General features: G+C 47.7%; 10 protein-coding genes across 10 annotated transcripts; 3 read left to right on the forward strand and 7 right to left on the reverse strand.

Moving 5' to 3' along the window:
- The first annotated feature begins 1232 nt into the window (after positions 1-1232).
- EV420DRAFT_1496857 (uncharacterized protein) lies at positions 1233-3229 on the forward strand. The gene is made up of 7 exons (XM_060470904.1): positions 1233-1766; positions 1825-1948; positions 2000-2101; positions 2154-2247; positions 2308-2631; positions 2684-2967; positions 3016-3229. The coding sequence occupies exons 1-7, from the start codon at positions 1603-1605 to the stop codon at positions 3142-3144; spliced, it is 1221 nt and encodes a 406-aa protein (XP_060339618.1). The 5' UTR covers positions 1233-1602; the 3' UTR covers positions 3145-3229.
- A 171-nt stretch (positions 3230-3400) lies between these two features.
- EV420DRAFT_1257062 (CoA-transferase family III) lies at positions 3401-4938 on the forward strand (the record flags this gene model as incomplete). Its single annotated transcript, XM_060466812.1, has 8 exons — positions 3401-3430; positions 3486-3787; positions 3840-3853; positions 3905-3925; positions 3978-4018; positions 4073-4222; positions 4272-4623; positions 4679-4938. 8 exons carry the CDS (start codon positions 3401-3403, stop codon positions 4936-4938), a joined length of 1170 nt encoding a protein of 389 aa, XP_060339619.1.
- Positions 4939-5836: 898 nt separating this feature from the next.
- On the forward strand, positions 5837-8317 carry EV420DRAFT_1258880 (peroxisomal acyl-CoA-dehydrogenase; the record flags this gene model as incomplete). The annotated part of the gene is made up of 19 exons (XM_060466919.1): positions 5837-5884; positions 5939-5959; positions 6015-6105; positions 6156-6358; positions 6406-6471; positions 6529-6581; positions 6633-6738; positions 6793-6844; positions 6893-7096; positions 7150-7177; positions 7225-7431; positions 7481-7542; positions 7600-7615; positions 7662-7753; positions 7804-7850; positions 7903-7934; positions 7987-8084; positions 8135-8157; positions 8207-8317. 19 exons carry the CDS (start codon positions 5837-5839, stop codon positions 8315-8317), a joined length of 1560 nt encoding a protein of 519 aa, XP_060339620.1.
- A 7-nt stretch (positions 8318-8324) lies between these two features.
- On the reverse strand, positions 8325-12538 carry EV420DRAFT_69089 (uncharacterized protein). The gene is made up of 12 exons (XM_060483098.1): positions 11629-12538; positions 11447-11578; positions 10678-11396; positions 10519-10627; positions 10374-10471; positions 10108-10318; positions 9733-10057; positions 9453-9680; positions 9336-9399; positions 9218-9288; positions 8640-9159; positions 8325-8583 (listed from the first exon to the last, which is right to left on the reverse strand). Exons 1-12 carry the CDS (start codon positions 12282-12284, stop codon positions 8522-8524), a joined length of 3195 nt encoding a protein of 1064 aa, XP_060339621.1. The 5' UTR covers positions 12285-12538; the 3' UTR covers positions 8325-8521.
- A 577-nt stretch (positions 12539-13115) lies between these two features.
- Positions 13116-13991, reverse strand: EV420DRAFT_69411 (uncharacterized protein). The gene has a single exon (XM_060483124.1). It carries the CDS (start codon positions 13851-13853, stop codon positions 13236-13238), a length of 618 nt encoding a protein of 205 aa, XP_060339622.1. The 5' UTR covers positions 13854-13991; the 3' UTR covers positions 13116-13235.
- EV420DRAFT_1256849 (uncharacterized protein) lies at positions 13868-14513 on the reverse strand (the record flags this gene model as incomplete). Its single annotated transcript, XM_060466794.1, has 2 exons — positions 13868-14333; positions 14389-14513. Coding segments are annotated over 2 exons (591 nt in total), but the record flags the coding sequence as incomplete, so codon positions are not given.
- A 409-nt stretch (positions 14514-14922) lies between these two features.
- EV420DRAFT_69274 (uncharacterized protein) lies at positions 14923-16020 on the reverse strand. Its single transcript, XM_060483114.1, has 4 exons — positions 15797-16020; positions 15686-15739; positions 15523-15635; positions 14923-15465 (listed from the first exon to the last, which is right to left on the reverse strand). Exons 1-4 carry the CDS (start codon positions 15816-15818, stop codon positions 15163-15165), a joined length of 492 nt encoding a protein of 163 aa, XP_060339624.1. The 5' UTR covers positions 15819-16020; the 3' UTR covers positions 14923-15162.
- A 1-nt stretch (position 16021) lies between these two features.
- On the reverse strand, positions 16022-17291 carry EV420DRAFT_69042 (uncharacterized protein). Its single transcript, XM_060483096.1, has 5 exons — positions 17030-17291; positions 16910-16972; positions 16788-16858; positions 16446-16731; positions 16022-16392 (listed from the first exon to the last, which is right to left on the reverse strand). Exons 1-5 carry the CDS (start codon positions 17160-17162, stop codon positions 16220-16222), a joined length of 726 nt encoding a protein of 241 aa, XP_060339625.1. The 5' UTR covers positions 17163-17291; the 3' UTR covers positions 16022-16219.
- A 329-nt stretch (positions 17292-17620) lies between these two features.
- On the reverse strand, positions 17621-19548 carry EV420DRAFT_69377 (uncharacterized protein). Its single transcript, XM_060483120.1, has 2 exons — positions 19467-19548; positions 17621-19414 (listed from the first exon to the last, which is right to left on the reverse strand). Exon 2 carries the CDS (start codon positions 19338-19340, stop codon positions 18027-18029), a length of 1314 nt encoding a protein of 437 aa, XP_060339626.1. The 5' UTR covers positions 19341-19414; positions 19467-19548; the 3' UTR covers positions 17621-18026.
- Positions 19549-20550: 1002 nt separating this feature from the next.
- On the reverse strand, positions 20551-21880 carry EV420DRAFT_69601 (uncharacterized protein). Its single transcript, XM_060483134.1, has 5 exons — positions 21760-21880; positions 21563-21698; positions 21099-21515; positions 20619-21051; positions 20551-20555 (listed from the first exon to the last, which is right to left on the reverse strand). Exons 2-4 carry the CDS (start codon positions 21608-21610, stop codon positions 20656-20658), a joined length of 861 nt encoding a protein of 286 aa, XP_060339627.1. The 5' UTR covers positions 21611-21698; positions 21760-21880; the 3' UTR covers positions 20551-20555; positions 20619-20655.
- Between the last annotated feature and the right edge of the window lie 173 nt (positions 21881-22053).

The raw sequence follows: 22053 nt of genomic DNA on the forward strand, positions 1-22053 counted from the left end.
ACTTTCCGTTTCACTTCCCTTTAACGTGCTCGCTTTCTTCCTCTTCCACCTGGTTCCTTTCTTTCTTTTTTTTCCTTCCCATTCGACTTTCCTTTTTTGCTTTTCTTTTCCGTCTTTTTCTCTTATATTCGTCGTTTCTTTCTGTCCTTCCTCTTGTTACGCCAGATCATTTGTCATCTCTACTTCGTCTATTTCCAGTTCACGAGTACTATCGCTCGCAGTATCATTTTCATCCTTACGCTGCCTCCTCGGCACTTCACGAATATGACGGAGCATTGCGCTTCCGCTATGTCACTTATCTTGAACATATGCTGCCTCACTTTCACGTATCTGTCACCGCCAGTCAGACAGGGTCCATTTGGAGTTGGGGTGTAACACTCACTTCTTGCCTCACTCCATTATGCCCCTGAAATAGCTCACCCTGTTGTCCTCTGTATGAACCAAGTTATTACTTCCTGCCAATCCCTTCAAGATACTGTTTGGGTCGACGTCCATGCTCATGGGAATTTCCTCCGCGGCATCATTCCTCGGGTCGGAAGTATCTGTTCGAGAGCTGCAACGCCTCATACCCTTGCACTTGCCTCGGTATTCATTCCTGCGATTGACTCCGCTGAAACTTTCTTTCTCCCGTGTTCTGCATACCTTTCAGTCCCTCTATCATCCCTTCGAACCTCTTGCTGCTTAGTCCCGATTATGTCACCGACTTGGTTCATAAAATGGATCTTGTCTTTCATGCTTCTTGGAACACGCAATCAGTCTCGAGCATTGCACGTCTGCATGATAATGCTCATGGAGTTTCCTTCAGGATCGGTGTACCCTTGGGAATTTGACAGAGTACCGGACCTCGGTTGGCCGGTATTGCGTATTATGGAGCGTGCGTGACACTTCACCGCGCGATTTGTAGATGCGGAGAACCAAGTATGATTTAATGATGGCATTGCATTAGGCAGACATTCGTTACAGGATGGTAATTGATGATGTCGACATGATGCGAGACAAGATGGGCAAAGACCGTGGTGTGTTCATATACAGGCGGGCCACTGATATATGAAATCTGGCATACTTGACGGAAAGAAGACACATAGGACTCGGACATGCCACACAGATGCGTTGGCCCTCACCCCACTAGTAACACATCGCAACATCTCGACTGTTTCACACGCATGCTGGAAGCAACCCTTTTTACTGCTAGGTAAAGTGATACCAATGAGTGAGATAGAAGTGAAGAGTCGGAAAGACATCGTTAACGTTACGAAGCATGGCCAGCGCTAAAGCGCTAAATGTTGAGTCCCGATTGGCTTGATTATTCTCGGCATTTCCCGTCGTCATCCTCGTCCCGTAATCTTGTTCCTGCATGGGATTTCTTTCATGTAATGGTGAGGAAGCTGAATGTTCTGATGTTTTTGAAACGATCAGAAGCCCTTTCAAGTGAAATCCCACTTTCTTCCACTCTTTTCACAGGAAACGTGCTGTACATATCTCAACTTCGGGTCGACTTCACCAAAAAAAACACTTTTTGAAGGTGATCCGCAAATTTTTGTAATGACAAATTGGTATTCAAGCCGCCATTTCTATTGCGGTCCCCTTGCGTGCCCTTGAAGAATGCCCCTCCTCACCTTCCTTCGAAGTTATCGCCAATCGGTTGCGCATACCAGTCGAGCTAATCTCGCTCAGTCAACTGAGATAGTCCGCTGCTGTCGTACTATCATTCAAGAAGTACATTCAACGGAATTTTTTGCTGACAAGAATTATGGCTCAGTCCAGAGGTAAGAGGATAGTTACTATATAGCATCTGGTATCAACCTGAATCCCCTCCTGGTTTAGGGTTCTAATCCAGGCACAGAAAACGCTGGAAGCAGCAAGTGCCAATTCAGGCGTCTGTGAGGCGTTCAAGGAAGCCACAAGCTCCATCCTCGAAGTGAGTCAAATCTTGCAGCTCGATGAAGGCGTAAGTCTCTTCCTGGTACACGATACATCAATTATTTAATTCTGGTTGCAGCTTCTTGGTAACATTGAAGAACGTATGAACAACGCAAAAAATAAGGATAAGCATGTTGAAGGTCAGAAATCTTTGCGCTTACACAAACACCTAAAACGTTTGGTACGTGTTACTTCCGACACAATTGCTTTCCTAAGCCAAAGTTTTGCTTCAGGCATGCTCCTCAGCTGATAAATCTCCGTCAATGAACATTGACATCAGAGTACGGAAGGATATCGACGATGAGTCTAAGCAAGAGATTATCGAAGGTTGGTATTCATCGTCTGATGTATAAGACGGCGACGATTGACCAAGCGTTTGTATACCAGTCCGAGGCAAAGGCAGCGATACGTTGGACATTGTCCTATTGTCTATGAAGCTGAACAAGAGTCCTAGAATGTGGCAAAATCTCCATTTCTACGATCGGATGTTGCCCGGGGCCATAAAAGAATTAGTCACCCAGAGAAAAGATCGTCTAGAGCCTCTTCCTTTTGACCGTCCTCTTGCCAAAATCTCACAGCCGTCAAAACGCCTGGTGCTCTACTGCCTTCATGACCATGAATCTGGGAATTATATTGTCCTCCGAAGTCCGTCACTAAGGTCGTTTACCAACCTCTGGGAAATCACGGTGAATAGCACATTCGTCTGGAAAGGTCAGAATCGTCGCTTCCACAGCTATAACTTTCAGATTCATCGGTTTCTTAGACGTGTTCGGTTTTATCGAATGTGCCGAAAGGTCCAGAGATGCACCCCATGCCAGAGTAAAAATCACCGAGAAACAGATGCAGTCGGGGTATGTACGTGAAGAAAAACAGAGCGCGTGGCCGGAAGTTCTCCGAGAGGTACACAAGTCTTTCGGAACAGCCTCAAATGTTTGTTGGACAATAGAGGCACCCTACTCTTCCCGAATCCCTTCGAAGATTACCATGCCGGAACCCTGTGTTTCCCAAAGTACTGACAGCTTATCTACGCTTGTCAGTATAACACCGGTTTGTCTGGACATTTTCTTGTTTGCCCATCTGACCATACAGCAATAGACCCTCGTTTCAACAGCACCTTCAGGCCCGGTCCTTTCCGTCGCAAAGAAAGGAAGTCGTAGTGAAAAGAATACTCGTTCATCATGGTTCACGTCCTTGGTGTCGAAGTTTAATGCATCAGCTGTGTAGCTATTTTTAACCCGGTTGTACCATCATGCATGTGATCGTGGCATTCCGTATATGATATATGTATCCACTGGTAGTTGATTTCTCCCACCATCGCCGCGGCGAGACGATCTACTAGAGTCACTAGCTGAAGACCGCAGAGCCGAGGACCAAAGACCCGTGAGTCAGGATTGTTATTATGCCACGCTTATCAATCAATCAACGGTCGTGCTCACGGTGTTTTATCGGTTCAGCGTGGTGATTCCTACAAATTGTGCTAATGTCTCTGTCCGGTCTAAGAGTGATAGAGGTATACAACTTTGTAACGGCCCTCAAACACAACTCACATGCTGTTGTTGCTGTAGTTCGCCGGTCTTGCTCCCGCACCTTTTGCCGGCCTCGTCTTAGCTGACAACGGCGCCGATGTCATCCGCATTGACAAGTGTTCTTCTTCATCTAATGACATTTTGTGCAGAGGAAAGCGCTCGCTGGCTGTCAACCTGAAAACTACTAGTGGGAGAGATATTATGAAGGATTTGATTGCCTCCGCAGATGTCGTTATCGATCCATTTCGCCCTGGAGTAATGGAGAAGCTAGGGTTAGGACCGGAGGTATTTATGGGGAGGGAGGGATTAAATCGCCGGCTTATATATGCTCGTATTGTTGGGTGAGTAGTCGAATCCCTGTCATGATCTTCAGTTTTCAAAAGCTCTTTCCAGATTTTCGAGGTCTGGTACTCAATGCTTCCTTGATGAAATTATTGTAGTACTGATCACCCATTTAGGTCCGCACAAGGATATGGCTGGTCCGTGTTCCATGAGAAGTATACCCAACCATCTCGACTAATGCTTCTTTAGGCCATGACATAAATTATTTAGCCCTCAGCGGAATTTTATCGGTCAGCCTCCTATACATACTCATTCTCATGCCAATTGACATGAATATTGACCAGATGCTACCCGGAACGTCTGGAAAACCAGAATTTCCTCTTAATATCCTTGCCGACTTTGCCGGGGGAGGTCTAACTTGTGCCCTAGGAATACTTCTAGCCCTCATCGAGCGCGGTAAATCAGGTCTGGGTCAAGTTGTGGACACTGAGATGGTATGCTATTGCGCTTTCTGTTCTATTTCCATTTTAATATATCGCCTAGGTTTCTGGCGTTCGATATCTATCATCTTTTCCCTTCTTGCTCTCCCTGGCTCGTGTGGGGTTCTTTGATGGACCACGAGGCACGAACATTTTAGACGGCGGGGCACCCTTTTACGGGTTGTATGCATGTAAAGATGGCGGATGGATGTCTGTTGGATGCCTTGAGCCTCAGTTCTTTCGAACCTTCTTGGATATCTTCATGAAATCGCTTCCAAAGAGTTCTTCTGTTCCGAATGACTGGTTTCCTACCACCGACTCTCAACTGAATCGAAAGGAATGGCCGAAATTGAAGCACTTCCTTGAGCAAGGCTTTCTTAGCGAGACAAGACAGTACTGGACAACAAATTTTCATGGTCAATCATTGCTATCTGTAACGTACTGAGTACTCACTCCGGACTTTCAATGTAGGGACGGATGCATGTACGGTTCCAGTACTCACACTGGAGGAGGCCGGCAAATTAGACGTGTCCGGCTCGTCGATCCCCCAGCCTCATCCACGAGTTGCGTCACTTGAGCAGAAACCATCGCTCGGCGAGGAAACTCACGTTCTGATGCCGGGAAAGCATAGCGGCGAGATTCTAAGAGAGATAGGCATTTCCGATAGTGTGTGGCGGCAACTTTTACTTGACGGAGCAATTGAAGAGCCTATAATGAAACAGAAGCTATAGTTTTCAATATGTACTCATCCATCATTCACGAACGCATAAAATTTCAAAGTGAGATGGAGCAACTGGTGAATAGGGATGTCCACCGTACCTGTATACGGGTACGGCCGCAAAGTGTACGGGCACTTGACGGGTACGGATGACTCGTAACCGTACCGTAATGGTCTTGCCTGAGATGCTCGACGGTACGGTACGGCCGTATTACGGTCATACAGTTATTACGGGTGTTGCAGCGACAAATGACTGCTAGATACTATATATATAAGCTATGAGATGACTATTGACTTCTATCAAGAATAAAAACATACTTTCATGACTCTTCCGATAACTGATACAGCCTAATTGGTGATGCCAAAGAGTTTTCAAAGAGAATGAACTTGGTCATCCTGCAAACAGAATCAGGCTGTCTTCCTTCACTGAAGCCAAAAAGGTATTCAATAGCACGCACTAAGAGAAAACGATGTCCGGGCTGCTTCTTGATGAGCACATAGAAACACTCTTAGTCAAAGATTGAGCTGTATTGCGGGTTCCTGGGCTTTTGTGCACATACCCGTATTTACGGTCGTAAAACCGTATTACGCTACCGGTTGTACGGGTTGATGTCGTACCGTAAACCGTACCGTAAAAATGTTCCTCGAAGGCCTGACGGTACGGGTACGGTACCCGTATCCGCCGTATGTACAGGGACGGTGGGTATCCCTACTGGTGAAACTTGAGGGTGGCACGAATCCTCGTCCGGCTATTGGTCATTCATGAACCGGGAGTTAGCACGTGGAGGACCCTAGATCGGGTAAATCACATGCGAAACGTACCCGCTCTCAAAGTGCCGAGATGATATAAAGTGTCTGTGCTTTGCATCACCACCATCTTTGCTCATTCAACCCATACCTCCATTTTCGCTATGACCTCGAAGCAACCCAAGCAACTCTCCAGGGAAGAAGTCGCCAAAGTCGGTATCAATTTCTCTAAGGCTTATTGTGTTGATAACACGTCGACCGTTTAGCATAACAAGGATGGCGATTTGGTGCGTCGATAGTCTCGTGAAAAGAGTACAGTAGGGGCTGACATTTCATGCCAAGTGGATAATCATCGACACCAGAGTTTTTGATGTATCGCGCTTCAAGGACATGCATCCCGGAGGCGCTGCCGTTCTTCTTGACGCCCAAGTCGGTGCGTGAACTATATGTAGCGCCTCGACACCCGCTTAATGTATAATTTAGCGGGACAGGATGCAACCGAAGCGTTCTATGGTCTTCATCGTCATGAGGTTTTGCAAAAGCCTCAGTATCAGCGGTTGCAGATCGGCGTCATCGAGGGAGAAGAGCCTTCTATCCATCCTCGTGCTATCGGCGAACTTAGCAAGGTACCGTACGGAGAGCCAACATGGCTAACGCCTGGTTACTTCAGTCCATACTTTTCGGAGGTACGCTGCTTCAACACCATAAATTTGCTTGTCTCAATTCTCCGCAGAACCACAAACGGTTCCAGGCTGCAATGCGCCAATTCACAGACGAATTCGTGACTCCTGATGCTGAGGTACGTCATCTGATTTAAAGGCATGCTTTTGAGTACTGATTTAAACATGTGCACCAGATCCACGAAGAGGATGGCAAGCGACCATCGCAGAGTTTGTTCGATAAGATGACGTACGTCAACATTGATGATGTCATCTACTCGTCCTGATTTATGTTGCGTAGGGAGCTAAATATGCACGCTATGCGAATGGGTCCAGGAAAGCATTTGAAGGGACTGAAACTAATGAACGGTCTCGTGAAACCCGAAGAATTTGACTATTTTCATGAAGTCAGTGTTATAGTCAACTGACTGTCCTTGCTATCAGTCTTATTCCGTTTGCAGTTGATTATCACTCAAGAGTTGGCACGCTGCAATGCTCGCGGATACGGAGATGGTACACTCACACATACTATTTATTCGACATTTTAATCCTTTTATCCAGGTCTTCTTGGTGGAAAGGTCATTGGGTTACCTCCTGTGCTTAACTTTGGAAGTGAGGAGTTGAAGGCAAAGATCGTTCCGGAAGTATTCGCTGCCAAAAAATTCATTTGTCTGGCGATCTCGGAAGCTCAGGCCGGCAGCGACGTTATGGGCTTACAGACTACCGCAGTGAAAACTGAGGACGGAAAGCATTGGATTATCAACGGTACTTACTGCTTCGCTTTCATCTTCCGTTCTTTTATATTCATGGCATCCTAGGCACGAAGAAATGGATCACCAACGCAACGTAAGCTAACAATTTTCAGTCTTACTATTATCTGAAACATTCAATAGTTTTGCTGACTATTTCACCGTCGGCTGTAAAACTGAGGATGGCTTTACTGTCATTCTCGTAGAGAGAGGGGAAGGCGTTGAGACTCGTCCAGTAAAGACGAGTTATTCGAGTTCTGCAGGAACCGGTTTCATTACGTTCGACAATGTGAAGGTTCCCGTTGGCAATACTCTGGGCGAAGAGGGCGGTGGAATCTTCGTTATACTCAGGTATGCAATTCGCTGTTTAACGTCAATTAGCTTGATAATTCCCCCCTAGTAACTTCAATCACGAGCGGTGGGTAATGTGTTGCTCTTCTGCAAGAAGTCAAAGAAGTATAGGTATGCATATCATCGCCGCCGTTAAAACGATTGACTAACTCGATTTATATATTGCAGTCGATGAATGCCTCCAGTAAGAAGGTCCCCTCTATGGTAATGATATAACTTAAAATCATCAGATGGACCGCACAGCGCAAAGCGTTTGGAAAACCTCTCAACTCTCAAGCTGTCATACGCAATAAATTGGCCGGCATGATATCGCGAGCGGAGAGTAAGATATTTTACTGCCATAAGAAGTTCCTCACAATTGATTATCTGCAGGTGTACAGAACTGGCTCGAAAACATTACATATCAGATGTGCAATATGGTTCGTTTGGGGTTGATACGCCGGTCTTTATCAAACTGACGAGCATGCATAGTCTTACAAACAACAAGCCAGTAAACTCGCCGGGTAGGGTCATTACGCAACTGGCTGACATTGAATTGACCTTTTTGCACGTTAGGCAAATTGCCTTCTTGAAGAGTTACTCCACTGCTTGCGCTCAGGAAACTGCAAGAGATGCTGTACAGATCTTTGGCGGGCGTGGAATTACGAAAACTGGTATGTATATCAATGTCATTAGTTGTACCTCCGCTCACCGTCATGTACAGGCATGGGTCGATTCGTGGAGCATGTGAGTAGTATGTGTTGCGTGCTAGTCATATTTGGCTGATAATTGTTAGTACCATCGCACGGTGCCATTTGATGCGCTTCTGGGTGGAGCTGAGGATGTTCTAAGTGATCTTGGCGTAAGGCAGGCGCTACGTGACATGCCTCAAGATTCTAGACTGTAAAACATAGTATAATACATTCTTTATTAGGTTCTTCGTTTACCTGGATTTTTAATTATTGTTCCTTGTATCCAATAAAGTACAGATATTTGATGTAAAGTGTGATTCAGTACATGTACAAATTGCATAGTACAACAAGAAGAAAACCATAATACAGACCAAGACCCATATTCAAATTCTGACGCTCTATGAATCTAATTCTTGTTGCTACTGAGGCGGGTGAGCAGAGGAGAAGTTGGTGTCGCGAAAGTTCGACATCCAATCAAAGCCTGCGTGTGTAAAACGAATGAGACTCAAAGATAGTGATGTTGATCAACACACGCACCAGGTAAGGCAATATCCTGCCAAACAGAAGGATCGGTAAGAGATTGCATGCTCTGCAAAATGTCGTTATCAAACGGAAGAGGCGGTCTGAAATACTCGGTATCGGGAGCAAGCAACCCTTGCATGGTGTCCATTTGTTCAACTGGAAGGCCGGTTGGGGCAAACGGATCCGCAACGCCGCCAGCAGGAGCAAACTGTTCAAATGACATGGCCGCTTGCGAGGGAGGAGGCGAGAGGGAATGAGTTGTCGTTGCAGGCGAAGCAGCAAAGACCGATGAAGAACGGCTCGCATTCTCCGTCGTGGGCATCGACGAGGACGATTTGGGTCTGCGGACTTTGCCGCGGCTATCAACAACCATTGCAAGAAGGCCTTTCAAGAAACGGGAGTACAGTTTAGGTCCGTGACGGTCGTCAATTGCAACCTCCGGCGAACCAAACAGGTCGATAACATTCTGAACCCGGCCCCGTATATGTTCACACTGCTCGGGAGACAGGTATGGTGCGAATTTCGGTTGGAGAAGCTGATATAATGAAGGGGCTTGAGTAACAACCCCATTGAAGACGGAAGGTATGTCATACCTTCACTAGAAAGGCTGCCGCAAAAGTTGTAAAGACCTTCTGCGCTTCCGGTCCGTGTCGAAGATATACTCCTGGTGTATAATGAGCGGCGTTACCAGACAAGAGGGAAAAGGCCCACTTTGTTCGGTCCGACCCAATTCATTCACCATCACGTCAACAACGTCGCAGGCTGCAGCAAGGCACTTTAAATTCGACATTTAATTTCGGTCGGGACAGAGATAGGAATGGGACGTACACGGATCAAAAAGGGATTTTCAACGTCGTATTTCTTGCTAAAGACATGCTGGAACCCAAAAGACAGCGCGACTAATCTGGCGTAACTGAAGGCCAGCTTGAGCAGTCCGATACGGAAATAGTTTTGAGGATCAGAGAGGTCGGTCTGGTTCAGTAGGGCCATCCACTTCTCTTTGAGCTCCTTAAGTTCCTCATCCGTTTCCGTGGCGACGCGAGAGATATCAACCTCCTGCACGCACATGTCACTGACATCCGAAGAATGAAACGTCAAAGGAACGGACCTTGTTGAGACCGGTCGGATGGTTGGGATCGTTGTAAATACGTGCCAGGAACCTGCCCATTACCCTGAGGTCGGCGTTGTAACAGCTGATATGAATATCGAAATTCTTGAGGTTATAGACTGAACTCTGCCACCAGTTCTCGGAATGGTTGGCTGTGTAGTCCATGTTGCTGATGATTGGCGCCTTTCCATACTGAGAGCCGGTTGATCGGTCTAGATTAAAGCAATTGAGCCACACCCGGGTGCGATTAAGCATTTCTCGGGCGTGGTTCTCATTTAACGGTTTTGCAGTGTTCGGGAGATGGAGGTTTAGGTCGGTAGCGATTCTACGTAATTGTCTTCAGTTAAGGGAAAGCAGGATGTCCAAAGCACAAACCTGATAGCAAGCCCAAGGTATAACCAACCTCGTTGATCCTCCCATCTCCTGGATGGGACGGGGTACAAACTCAGCAGTATGTAGCCGATACACATCTCGATATTTTTCGGTCCGCCTATTAAGGCAGTTCCTGCAGCTAGCTGAGCAAAATGCATGGCTTGAGGATATAAGTCGGGACGTTCCGCGTAATACCGGGAAGCTATTGCACATACTAAGAAGAATAAGTATGCGCGATTCTCGGATCCTGGAGATATACGGCTACTCACTAACAGTAAACATGAAAGGACTTCGAAGACACGTCCGCTGGGCCGTATACAACACTGGGTCCACTAAAGATAAGGACAGATTCATTCGGTCGAAGAAACTGTACGGGGGTGAGGACTGCACTAGACACTGTCCGGAAAGACGTACATGGAAAAGAGTTTTTCGGCCTCAAGGGGTGTGATTATACCACGAGTCAGAATATGCGGAGCTTCTATAGCTTGACTAAGCTCAGTACTTCGCGCGTTGGATGCAGGCCCTAACGAAGTAGTGAGCATAAGGAAAATGACTGGGCTAACAAACACTGACTAGTGAAGAACTCATCACTAGCAACTCCCACGTTCGCCTTGTCATCACCATGTTCTTCGGCTTCCACGCTGCCTCCTCTATGTCGGTTTTTCTTGAGACTTAACCCAGCCATCAATCCAAATGGCACCGCTTCACTAGGTAGGGTTGCCAACTTATCGCCAGAGTCCTTCTTCCGAGCTCCAGTACTTGCTCGAGTGACATTACTACCTACACTCGACCCTGATGAGCGTCGGCGTGAATTCTTCTTACGATTCTCGATGGCGTCCGGAGTCCATCCTTCTGCATCGGAGTCTACGACAGCAAACTCGTAGCCCCCTTCTTCATCGTGGCTGACATCGACGTCCTCTTCACTAGAATCCTCAGGATCGTGGTCCACGACGTAACTCTTCGGTAATCCGATACTAATGAATCCTTCGAATTCTGCGAAGCTAGATCGCGCTTGGGATATCCAAGCCTCAATCTTTTTATTTGCTTCTGCATCGACGTTAGCCTTGGGATCAGAAGGTGCCTCAGAGCTAAAGTATGATGAGCCATGGGTAGAGGATGGTGAAAGTACGGGAGAGTGCAAAGAAGGGGATGGGCTTTGCGACGAAAAGGTTTCGGATTTTAATGGTACTGGGGGCGCTTGGAGTTTCTTATTGGATTCGTCGAGCTGAGCCATGAGCCTCTGGATATGCTCGGCCTGCTCGCGGATTTCATTCATCAAGTGCTCACGTTTCCTATCGGGAAGGTAAGTCGTGGAAGCGTGTAAAATCCGCGTATTACTCACGGTGGAACACGCCTTTTCTTCTTGCCAGGAATTACACATTCATGTCCGCCATTCAAGCAGCGTTTGCAAGGATCTGTATCCGTTTTGAATTCGCATCTGACTTTGAGATTCTTGCATCGGGCGCAAGCGCGGCTGTCGTTGTGTTAAAAGAAGCATTCAAGGCTTTTTTGGGGACGACTCACGGCTTCGCCTTAATATCGTCCTTGTTCTCGCCCGTAACCTCATCGTCCTCCTCAGCTCCGCCATCAGGAAGGCGCTGTCTTTTAGCTTTGGGTTGAGGAGACAAAGCCGAATTGCTGCTGGCGGGGATAGAAGGATGCTGAAAGTACGGCTGCGGAGCGGGACCCGCCGAAAACGTACGCTGCATCGGAGCGGGGGAAGTAGACAGAACCGGTGCGGCTATTCGTTCAGATGTGCCGGAACGAGGGTTTGTGGAGATGGAACTATCAGGCGGGAAGGTATAAGCGCCATTAAACATGGTAAAATTGGAATCCGAGCCAAGGGAAGAGTTGGAAGGAAAGGCATTGGCGAAATGATTCTGCTGCGATGAGCCGAACATTGCTTCGGGAACGTAGAGGCCAGCGTCGGTCCTGGAGCGCTGTCCATCGTTCGGGTAGGATGGTATTCGTTCCGACTGCGGTCCAGAGACGTAGGACTGACCAAAAGACGTACTGGATGCATACGAGCCGGAGAGATTGTAATTCTGCTGAGGCTGGATCGCATCGTTGTAAGACCTTTGCGAAGGGTCGGAGGTCGATAAACCGTATTCATGTTCTAACTGAACATGCCCGTAGCGGGGGTAAGTCCAGGACTGGCTGGAATTATAGGAATCGGACATGGTGGTAAAACGGAAGGAGCAGCAGTGGCAGCGTCACGGTCGAGAAACAGATGTCGTAAGGAAAGTAACGCGACGGGATGATGCAGGAAGCGTAAGCCGGTCAAGTAACCGTCAGTTACTTCAAAGGGAAAGTAAAAGGGATACCAAGTCAAACAAGTTTGCCTTTACAAGGCGCAAGAACACCCAAAGGACGCGGCTTGGCCTTTAATCGAAAACAGTAATCACGTCTTCTGGGATCACCGGCTGTCGTCGGCAGAGACCACACCTGGCAGCTGTAATGGTCACGCCGTTTGTTCCTAGGTCCACACCAGCGAAAAATACAACGTGTCGTCCATATATCATACTAGCAGCGCCTCTCCTTATTAATTCGAAAGGCACTGCTTGCGAAAATACAGACATCGTCCGTCCCAGGAGTTGATCTTGAGTTGATCGCGGCTTGTGGCTGTACAATCTTTCCTCCGGTAACCACGCTTTATCCAACATTTCGGAGCGGCGCTTAGCATCTTTCATGTGGCCCTCAGGCGCCTCGAGGGCTGGTTCCGCAAGTTCCGCGTCACAATTGTACATCCATTTCTGTCGTATAATGTCAGAACCTCCGTATGTCAATCTGTGGTGCCTCATCCTATCTGAAACTGATCATCGGATCCGTAAGATAGGACTTTTTGTACATGAAATCATACAACTCTATAGCAGGACTACAACGATACCACGAACCTTTTGCTCAGAGTGCTTCATAAACTTTATTATAGAATAAATGGAGGAACGACCAACCGTACACGTATCGCTATGGAGTATATTGCTCACCTCGAGTTGCAACCAAGGGGCAGAGAAAAGTAAACAACAGAAAGGCAAAAAAGTCCTCGTACCACTGCTGACGCTTCTGTGACCAGTGAAAAGATGAGTCTCGAAACAAGCCATAGCAAACGGTGGTGGGTGGGGTGGACGGACTGATCAAATGGTCTCCCTCTTCATCATATCCTCCTTCAGCGATTGATCACAAGAAATCCTCAGCACGTGCCCTCTTTTTGCCCCTCGACTCTTCGCCCTGCTGAGCTTTATCAGTAGATTTAGCAACGTAGTACTTCGGATTGTATGCGCGCAGCTCATCCTGTACATGATGGTGTCATCAAACAGGATTAGTTGAAACATAGAAAAAGCACTGACAGGTGAGAAATTTGGGTCTTGGAACTTCAGATCGGTCTCTTTCTTAAACGGCGGTAGTACTTGTTTGAGAGCAGGAACGGGAAGCACCGGCATGTGCGGAGTAGATGGAGCTTGAGACGACGGTGTAGGTGGCGGCGGAGTAACTGGAACACTAGAACTAGCTGAGGGTACTGAAGTCATGGATCCATTTGTCGGTGGCGGCGGTGGGTATGGAGAAGCAGATCCCTGCTGCTGAGGAACAAAGGTCGGAGCAGGAGGGAACGGAGGCCTGATAGCACCTGGAGGAGGAACACCGGGCGGCATCCCCGCTGGTACCATTCCAGGCGGAGCAAAAGGCGGCATTGGAGGGAACCCAGGAGGGGGCGGACTAACATCATGATAAATCAGTAATGCTAAAGGCAGCATAGTCGCGTATGTACTCACCCAGGAGGGAAGCCGGGCATTGGGAACGGCGGTGGAAATGGCGGTTGACCTGGCATCATGCCGGGAACACCAGGTGGCAGGAATGGAGGGGCACCGGGAGGCATTCCAACAGGTGGCACGGGAGGGGCAACCGTAGGAGCGGCGGCATATGCCTGAGGCGGCGCGCCGTAGACACCACCTGAACTAGAATCCGCTGGGGCTAGTGCCGGCTCATTGGATCCAGCGCCCATTAACGCTTTGTGAGCCTCTAGAGCGGCTTTCAGCTCTTCCTCTGACATCGGACGATTCTCTGTCTTGGGTCTCTTGGCTGGAGGTTGGGAGATGGAGCCAGCCGCCAGTCCAAGTTCAATCTCTTTTCGCCGCTTGTAATCAGCCACATCGGGCGCAGGTATGCCCTCCATCCCAAATATCTCCACCTCATAGCCATCTCTTCCCGGCATGGCGTTCTCAATTCGAGGTAGGCTGTCATGAATAGTATGATAAGATCAGGGAAGATGGAATTAAACCTGGAACGCACTTTTCGGGCTCCAGTTTGTGTACCTGCTGAATGTGCACCGCCAATCCTCCCGCGGTATTGAGTCTTCGTGGGCACATATTGCATTTGAAATGCTTAGCCTTTTGATGTTGCATCAATACTGTAAGGAGGCTTGTCAGTACGCCAGCGAAACCAGCAAACGTCTGTGCTGACCCTTTTCGTCTTCAAATTCTCGCTCACAGTACCAACACCATGGCCGAATTATCTGAGTAAATGAGTATATGCTTTATAGAAATAGAGCAATTATCTTACCTGCTTGTTCTTCTTCTTTGCCATACTTCAGCGTTCTGGTCAAAGGGGACTGGAGGAGAGAGCTGGAGCGAAAACAAAATGATTACATAAACCTTGCTTCTAACTTCCGGCTGCAACCAACCGAATCGAGTCATATTGCCTTTTATACAACAAAATAATTTAGGTACATGCACAAATTGACATACAAACTCGTAAAATAGCAGATTCTCGAAGAAAAGGATGTGATGTAGTACTACATGGTTGCCGTAGCCATAGGGTGATAAAAAGGGTGTGTTCCAGCCGTTAACGAAGTAAGCGGGGTGATCCGGCTACCCGACTCTGATTCCCTCGACGCTATCATTGCCCGCAGATATTCGATTTGCGACTTGATTTCTGCAATGTGGGAAGCCTGATAAGATCTCTGCATGCGAACGAGGAACAGAACCTGGAACATAACACATGCAGAGCCTATTAGAAATGCGACAACAACTAGGAAGTAAATAATAGTTAGTAAAGGAACAGTAATTAACTCGGGAGAGAGCGGATAAACTGACAATGCTTTCGGTATCTATGTCGAACAAGATAGTGCATATAGTGTAGATTCCAAGACGGCTCTGGCACTTGATATGTTCTTCTCAAAGGAAACTCGATAGGAATACACCGCAGTTTGTGAGTGATGACAAAAGACATGCAGGCGGCAGCGGTGTTGAATAAGAGTGATGTTGCGGAAAGTACACCGAACGGAGTGGCCATTATAGACGCCCGGGGGATATCTTTGAAAAAAGCGAGGAGGACGATGAATACTGTGAGATATGCACACACAGTAGACTATCCAGGATTCAGTTTCAACGTGTTATGCCCACGACCACAGTGAAGAAAACTCACATGATATGTGGCATACCTCGCGACCCGTTCCAAATCTTCAACCTGGAACTTAAACCTATGCTGACTCCGTAAGTCGTTCTCGTCGCCATATCTTAGCTCGTAATCGCCAAAATCTGGCATATGGTTAGACAATTAGACTTGACAATGAGGTAGCCAGACTTGCCATAAGCAGCGCTTCCAGTGGTGACCGTATTGGTTGGCGGGGCAGAAAGAGGATCTACACAATGCAGAAATTCGTTTTGACAACATCTATATTCAATGAATATTCCCATACATACGGTTGAAGGCCAGACCATGCAAGCTCATAACAGTGAGGGACTTGTGCAACAGGAAAAGCCAAATCAGGGCGCGATGTAAGATGAAGGAAGGCTACCGCGGTGCGAGGACCACTCGGAATCTATTCAGATGACCGCCAGGAGGAAATGAGGAATTCGAAAGCAGAAGGGTTTGGTACCTAGGTGACAGTCCCGATGATTGAGATGTGCACAGCCGCAATCGGTCCGTGCCAAGGAGTACCTAATTTATCCATCCAGATTTCCGTCAAGTTGGAGGTACGTACCGTATGTAATTATATATTTTAAAAGAACTAGTAGCAAATATTAAAGCGCTATTTAGCAAGGTATAAATTACTCTACTCCAGCAGTTGCACTACACCTACTCTAACAGGCGTTCATAACTTAATCGAGGATCTGTGTATCTAACGGAAAGCAAATACCAAGGAAGAAAAAGCGAACATTACCAAAGGAATGGAAGAGGTAGCCAGTAACACCGAAGACACGACTTTGAGAGACGTGAGACCCTCTTGTAACCATACAAGCATGAAAACTTGCACAACTACACAGACAAACCCGGCGCAGAGGTTGACAATCCCTAACACCAAATTAATCAGTTGACGGACATTCCACGTTCAGAAAGACTCTTACAATACCAAACAATCCACCGCCAGGATGATCCAATACCGAAACGATCAAGGATGTCAATATTAGCAGACATCCAGCCAGCATTCGGCGGATCAAGACTCCTCCTTGCGGCCCAGATGGGTACACACCCAATTTTATCGACGAGGACAAGCGAAGCCACAGCGGCTGTACAGTTGAAAATGATTCCGCCATATGAAAAGGCCATTAAAGTCGAGAACGCATCAGGCTGAGGTAGGATGGTCTGTGAATACGACATGATATGGACGGAGCATAAAGCCAATGCTGCACACTGGTTACAGGAAGAGTTTGAGGCGACGATCAATTTCATTGAACGATCGGACCTACCAAAAACAAGGAGCTCTGCGCTGTGGATTGCCATGCCTTCTGCAGCGAATGTACTAAGGGAGGTACCTGGTCTATGTGCATATGTTATGGTGCGTGCAAATTCTTCATGAAATGATGCGTACAGCTCAAGTCCATGTCATTACTGCCTTGCGCCTCTATGGATTTAGGACTGTAGCACCGATCGACTAAAAACAAAGGCGATCAATAAGGAATGTAGCAACGGGAAAAACTACAACGCTTACCCTGGGTATGGGTGTCGTCCGTAGGGGGTGGACTGGGATGAAGTCTCCGTTCATGCTCTCGATATGTTGGAACCATGTTGGCATGCAAGGAGGGCAGACCGGATCCATGGGCCCATTTTTCTGTCTTAGACATGAAGGAGGGGGCTGGAGAGGAGCTTTTGTGATGCCCAGAGCACTTTCTCAGGCATTATATCTATGCTTTTGCCACGGCACGTTATCTATTCTTTTTGCTTACTCCATGGGTCATTAGAGGCATCAACGAAGATCGGCTGTCTGAGGCAGTGAACATCAAAACAAACATAGACGGTCAATGATTCGAATTACTTTTGTGAAGCACACATCAATAGAACCATACCATTTGGGCTTCTCAAAACACAGAACGCACATAGGACTAGGCCTTTTGCCCGCTACACCTTGACAAGCATGCTCCCACCACATGTACGGTAACTTCCTGCTGCGCACCAGACATGTTGAACATTATTACACCAGCATAGAAGACGCACCTATACCACACTGTCCCAAACACACCGGAAACGGTTTGAAAAATCAACATAATAATTATACACTGAGGCTCGTCAACGAACGATGAACGAAGCCTGGCGACAGCAGCTGTCAATAACGGTATAGGTGCCAACTAATTGCTGACGAATGTTGAATACATGTACAACGAAGTATGAGGTAGATCAGACTCGAGATGCATAAACTACCACAGGAGTACGCATTGAAGTAGGAAATATAGATAAATAAGCGCGTCGATGAGAGCAAGAAGTCGGTGTCCTGACGTCTGAAAAGCAATTTAAAGAAGCAAGCTCTTCAGAGTAAATGGCGGAAGAAACCGATGCCAGATCGTAAAAGTAAGATATGACGACAAAGAGGGAGGATGAAGCTGGCAGTTTGATTTCCGGGATGTGGTGTGTTGTTGCAAGTCAATGGACATGGGTGAGGTGTGTGTGCCGTGATGAGATGACCGAGAAGCAGGAGTGAATACCGTAAACCGTTACTGTGGAGGGGAAGGGAAAGAATTCACGACAGATTCATCACCACTGTAGACAGAAATGGCGGAAGAGTAGAGGGAGGTCTGCAGAGAAGGAGCTCGAAGGTGAGCGTCACTGACGCCTTCTCGACCTTCGAGAGCTGCAATGAGCGAATGAATGGCTTGGTCATTTTCGACGGAGGACGTTGCGCTTGTATGGGCAGGTACCGGGTCTGAGGCGTGATCGTCGCTGAAGGGGTTCACAGCCCGCTCCTTGCCTTTTTCGCTACGCGGAATGCGAGGCACATCAGGAGTTTTGGAGCGGAATGGGGCGGAAGATCCTTGAGCATTGAAGAAGGGATTGCCGAAACTTCTCCTTCGCTCCGTGGGGCTGTTGAACGGATTCTTATCAGCGTCAATTATTTCGGCCTGTTGACCATCAAAATTGACCACTTCAGCTGATTCCCAACGGTGTGGCTCCGAAGAAGTCAACGGTGGAGTTGGAATGGCCATATCTAACGACGGAGACATGGAGCCCGACATATGGACTGAGCGAAGGGACAGGAAGGACTCGTTGGCTGTGGAGTTCCAGGAGAGGGCTGTGGAATCTGCTCTACCGGCAAACGGTTTGACGGGTTCTTGGACATCAGTTGATGCCAACTCTTTGGCAAGATTTGGATGGTAAGGGGAAAATGGATGGGGTTCAAGGTCGAAATGCGGTGGCTCCTCAGTGGTGTGAGTATACGCTGTTCGCACGCTCGGCGACTTCTTGAACATAGTAAGCTTTTCCATCGGAGCTACACTGAGCCCACCATCAACTTCCTTCATGTGATATCTACCCTCTGATTGAGGTTGGTCCACAAGCTTGTCCCAGTTCTCAAGCCGTGACCGTGACCGTTCGTGTTCTCCGCGAGCATTGCGGTTCGCAGACATGGTGGGAGTCAGTCCTTTAGACTTCACCTTGGGTGTGGCGCATTTGTAAAGCCATATGCCCAGGACAATAAGGAATACAGCTCCCACCAAAGCGCCGACACAAGCGCCTATGACTGTGCCAATGGGAATTTCCTTTGTAGTTGATGCGTCGGCGGCAGTTGGTACGGATGATGATGATGACGAAGAAGAAGCAGTAGATTTGGCTTTCGCGGCAGATGAAAAGGTCTCCAGCACGACGGACACACCAGAATCGACGTCGGCGGCGGTTGCAGAAGAATCATATGCCAGAGTCGTGGCCGTACTACTGACGTCGCCAACAGTGACCCCATTGCTGGCAATACCAGCAGCAGAGATAGCGGGTAATGGATCCGACGTTTGGCGACGAAGGCGATGATGAGCAACCATAACGGAGCGATAACGAATGTAGGGTGAAGAGAGTGTACAAGCGCCAGAAGAAGAGGCGCAAAATGAATCAAAGCCTGTAAAGCAGTCAACAACGGATATCCCTTGCTGAAAAAAAAAGGCCAATACGAACGAATAGTGCGACGAAAACGAAAGCAGCATTCAAGAGACTGTAAGATCTGAGCGATGAAACGACGTTGTTGTAGTCGTCGTGAAGAAGGGGGATAAAGTAGAGCTGAAACAAATACGGCCTGTTCCCACGAAACCGGGACAAGGCCGCCGCACCTCCGGTCGCATCAGTTACAAATTTTTCGTGGAACTCATTTCCTCGAATCTTTAGTAATTCTGTGAAAAAATATCAACCTGCTCAGACTTCTTCGAATCATCGCTCTCGTTATCATCGTATTTATAGCAAGGAATCCTCATCTTCGGTTTCACAACGTCGACATATTATCAAACAATAATTATATTGCGTCACCGTACTAACAGGATCAGTCTGGATTTCCTCTAGCCATTGCCCGTCTCTTCCGAAAACACACAGGGCATCTACTTTGGACTCTTGAGAGGAGATCAGGGCTTTGTCTCAAAACAGTCACTCTGATAGTGACCAAGAATCTGATGTATAATGGCTTGAACACGAAAATGGCGTCGGTAATAAGGAAATGTTCGTCTTCGTAAGGTCATCATTAGCGCAGTCACGGCTCGTGGCCTAGAAGTCGAGCATTGTCATTAATGTGGAATCACTGTGTACAGTATCCACACATTGTTACTTCCATTACCATTGGTAACCAAAGGATACTTATAGCAAATGACTTTGTCGTGGCAACTCGTAGGTATTGTTTATACGTCATCGTCTCTCCTCTCTGAATGCATGTGGCGTAAGTAACGTCCATGCTCGTAGTGATAGCGCAAGTATGAACGTACGGAACCGATTTAAGGCAAGGAAATCATGCCAACCAACCTCACTACAAGGAGAGCACCTTCTGATCGAATACCTCGGCGCGCCATTTTGGAAATTAAACCAAGCCGATGCTCTCGTAGAGGATGAGGGGGCTCACGATTTGGTCTGTGATTGGGCAAATTGCAGAGGAAATTTTTCAGAATGTGAGCTTTTCAAGCATTTGCTGGTGGCTGGCAATACTTTGGGGTTGGCTCCATGCGGGAAGCATTAAACATGCGTCTTGTTCTCACAATGAGTACAGTAGCATCCTAACATGGCTATATTACCTATGGATTGTCATGGAGTCCGTTTGGTGAAAGAAAAATGCTGGCGGGACTGACCTACGATATAAATGAAAAACCCTCATAAGCTAGTACGTCACGACCTCCGCGTCCTAAAGGTCTGTCCACCACGTATACCTGTCATCGTAGATGACGAACCAGGCCTCCACCACTCCAAAACAATATTCTTCGCAAATATTTCGCCAAATCCAAGCATGACGCCATTGACAAAAGGTAGAAGGAAGTTTATCGCTAAAGAAGAAAATAATGCTTTGACACGAGTACGCGTTGACAGAGAAGAATCGAAGACGGCGAGTGTAGCAGAAACGGGTACTTTGGTGTCCTGTGAACGCTGTCGGGTTGGGGAAGAATTCTCCGTATGTTCGGGGAAGGACATTGAGGGGAAAGATGAAGTTATGGATGAAGGAACATCCTCCCATTTCTGAGAGTCTTCGCTCTGCGAGGGAGGAGGACCCGGGCCGAGAATGTGGGGCTAATGTAGGTTTAGAAGCAGGGTCAGACATATGAGAAGGTACTTACGGTGGCTGGTAGCTCGACTGTTACGATATCCTTGCTAGAACCAGCGATACTTGACGAAAGTCCAGATACCGAGGAAGGAGCCAGACTGTTGCCCTTACTTCCAACCCTTTCCCAGCCCTCATTTGAATCTTGCAGAGATGACTCACGTACCCTCGCACGTACACCTTCCCATCGCGCTCGTTCTCTTTCAGCCTTCTCTCGAGCTTCGGCAGACTGTGACCGCCACGTTTCTACTTGAGAGTCATACTCTGATTTCCAGGACTCCAGAACCTCGCTGGAAACAAGAGGCTCCGGAGACTTTGACGCTGATGGTGTGTCTGCAGCGGTAACCGCCACGTCGTCCCTTGAAGTGCTATGGTCGTCCTGGTCCGTCGAACTCCGACGAGGTGGAGGAGTAAATGCTTGGTTCAAGGCAGCCTACAAGATCGTGAGACCTAGGTCTAGGTTCGAGTAAAATGATTTACTTCGAGCAAAGACTCATCTGCACCGTCAAAAGACCTTTGCTCGTCCATACCAGAGACACTTTACTCAACTTGCCGGCTGAGCGCTGAGGGTTAAGAGGAGACGGGAGATCCCGTGACCCTCCGAAAAAAATCAAGTCTATCCAAATTGAAATTTAAATACAAGGGCCTTTGTGAGCGTGGGTCTAGCATTCACTCACATACGCCCGAAAGATTTCCGTCTCGTTCGCTACCTTCGCTCCGATGATTCACAATGTGTCCCTCAAGCACTCAGAATCTTGACGCAGGATTTCGGTACATCCGGTGCTGTGCTGTCACTGCTGTATAAATTGTTTTGCCTGATACTCACACTTATCATTATTGCTGGCTTGGAAAATCTGTTTTCTGCTACGCATGAGCTCGAGCACGTCGTGCCAAAGGAATGTCATCACAAGGGCGCTGGTCCCTCCCATCTCGGAGTCGGAGTTCCATATTCAAGAGTACATCATTTCACA

Source organism: Desarmillaria tabescens, assembly GCF_030435595.1.
Source record: "Desarmillaria tabescens strain CCBAS 213 chromosome Unknown EV420scaffold_1, whole genome shotgun sequence".
Taxonomy (NCBI): Eukaryota; Fungi; Basidiomycota; class Agaricomycetes; order Agaricales; family Physalacriaceae; genus Desarmillaria; species Desarmillaria tabescens.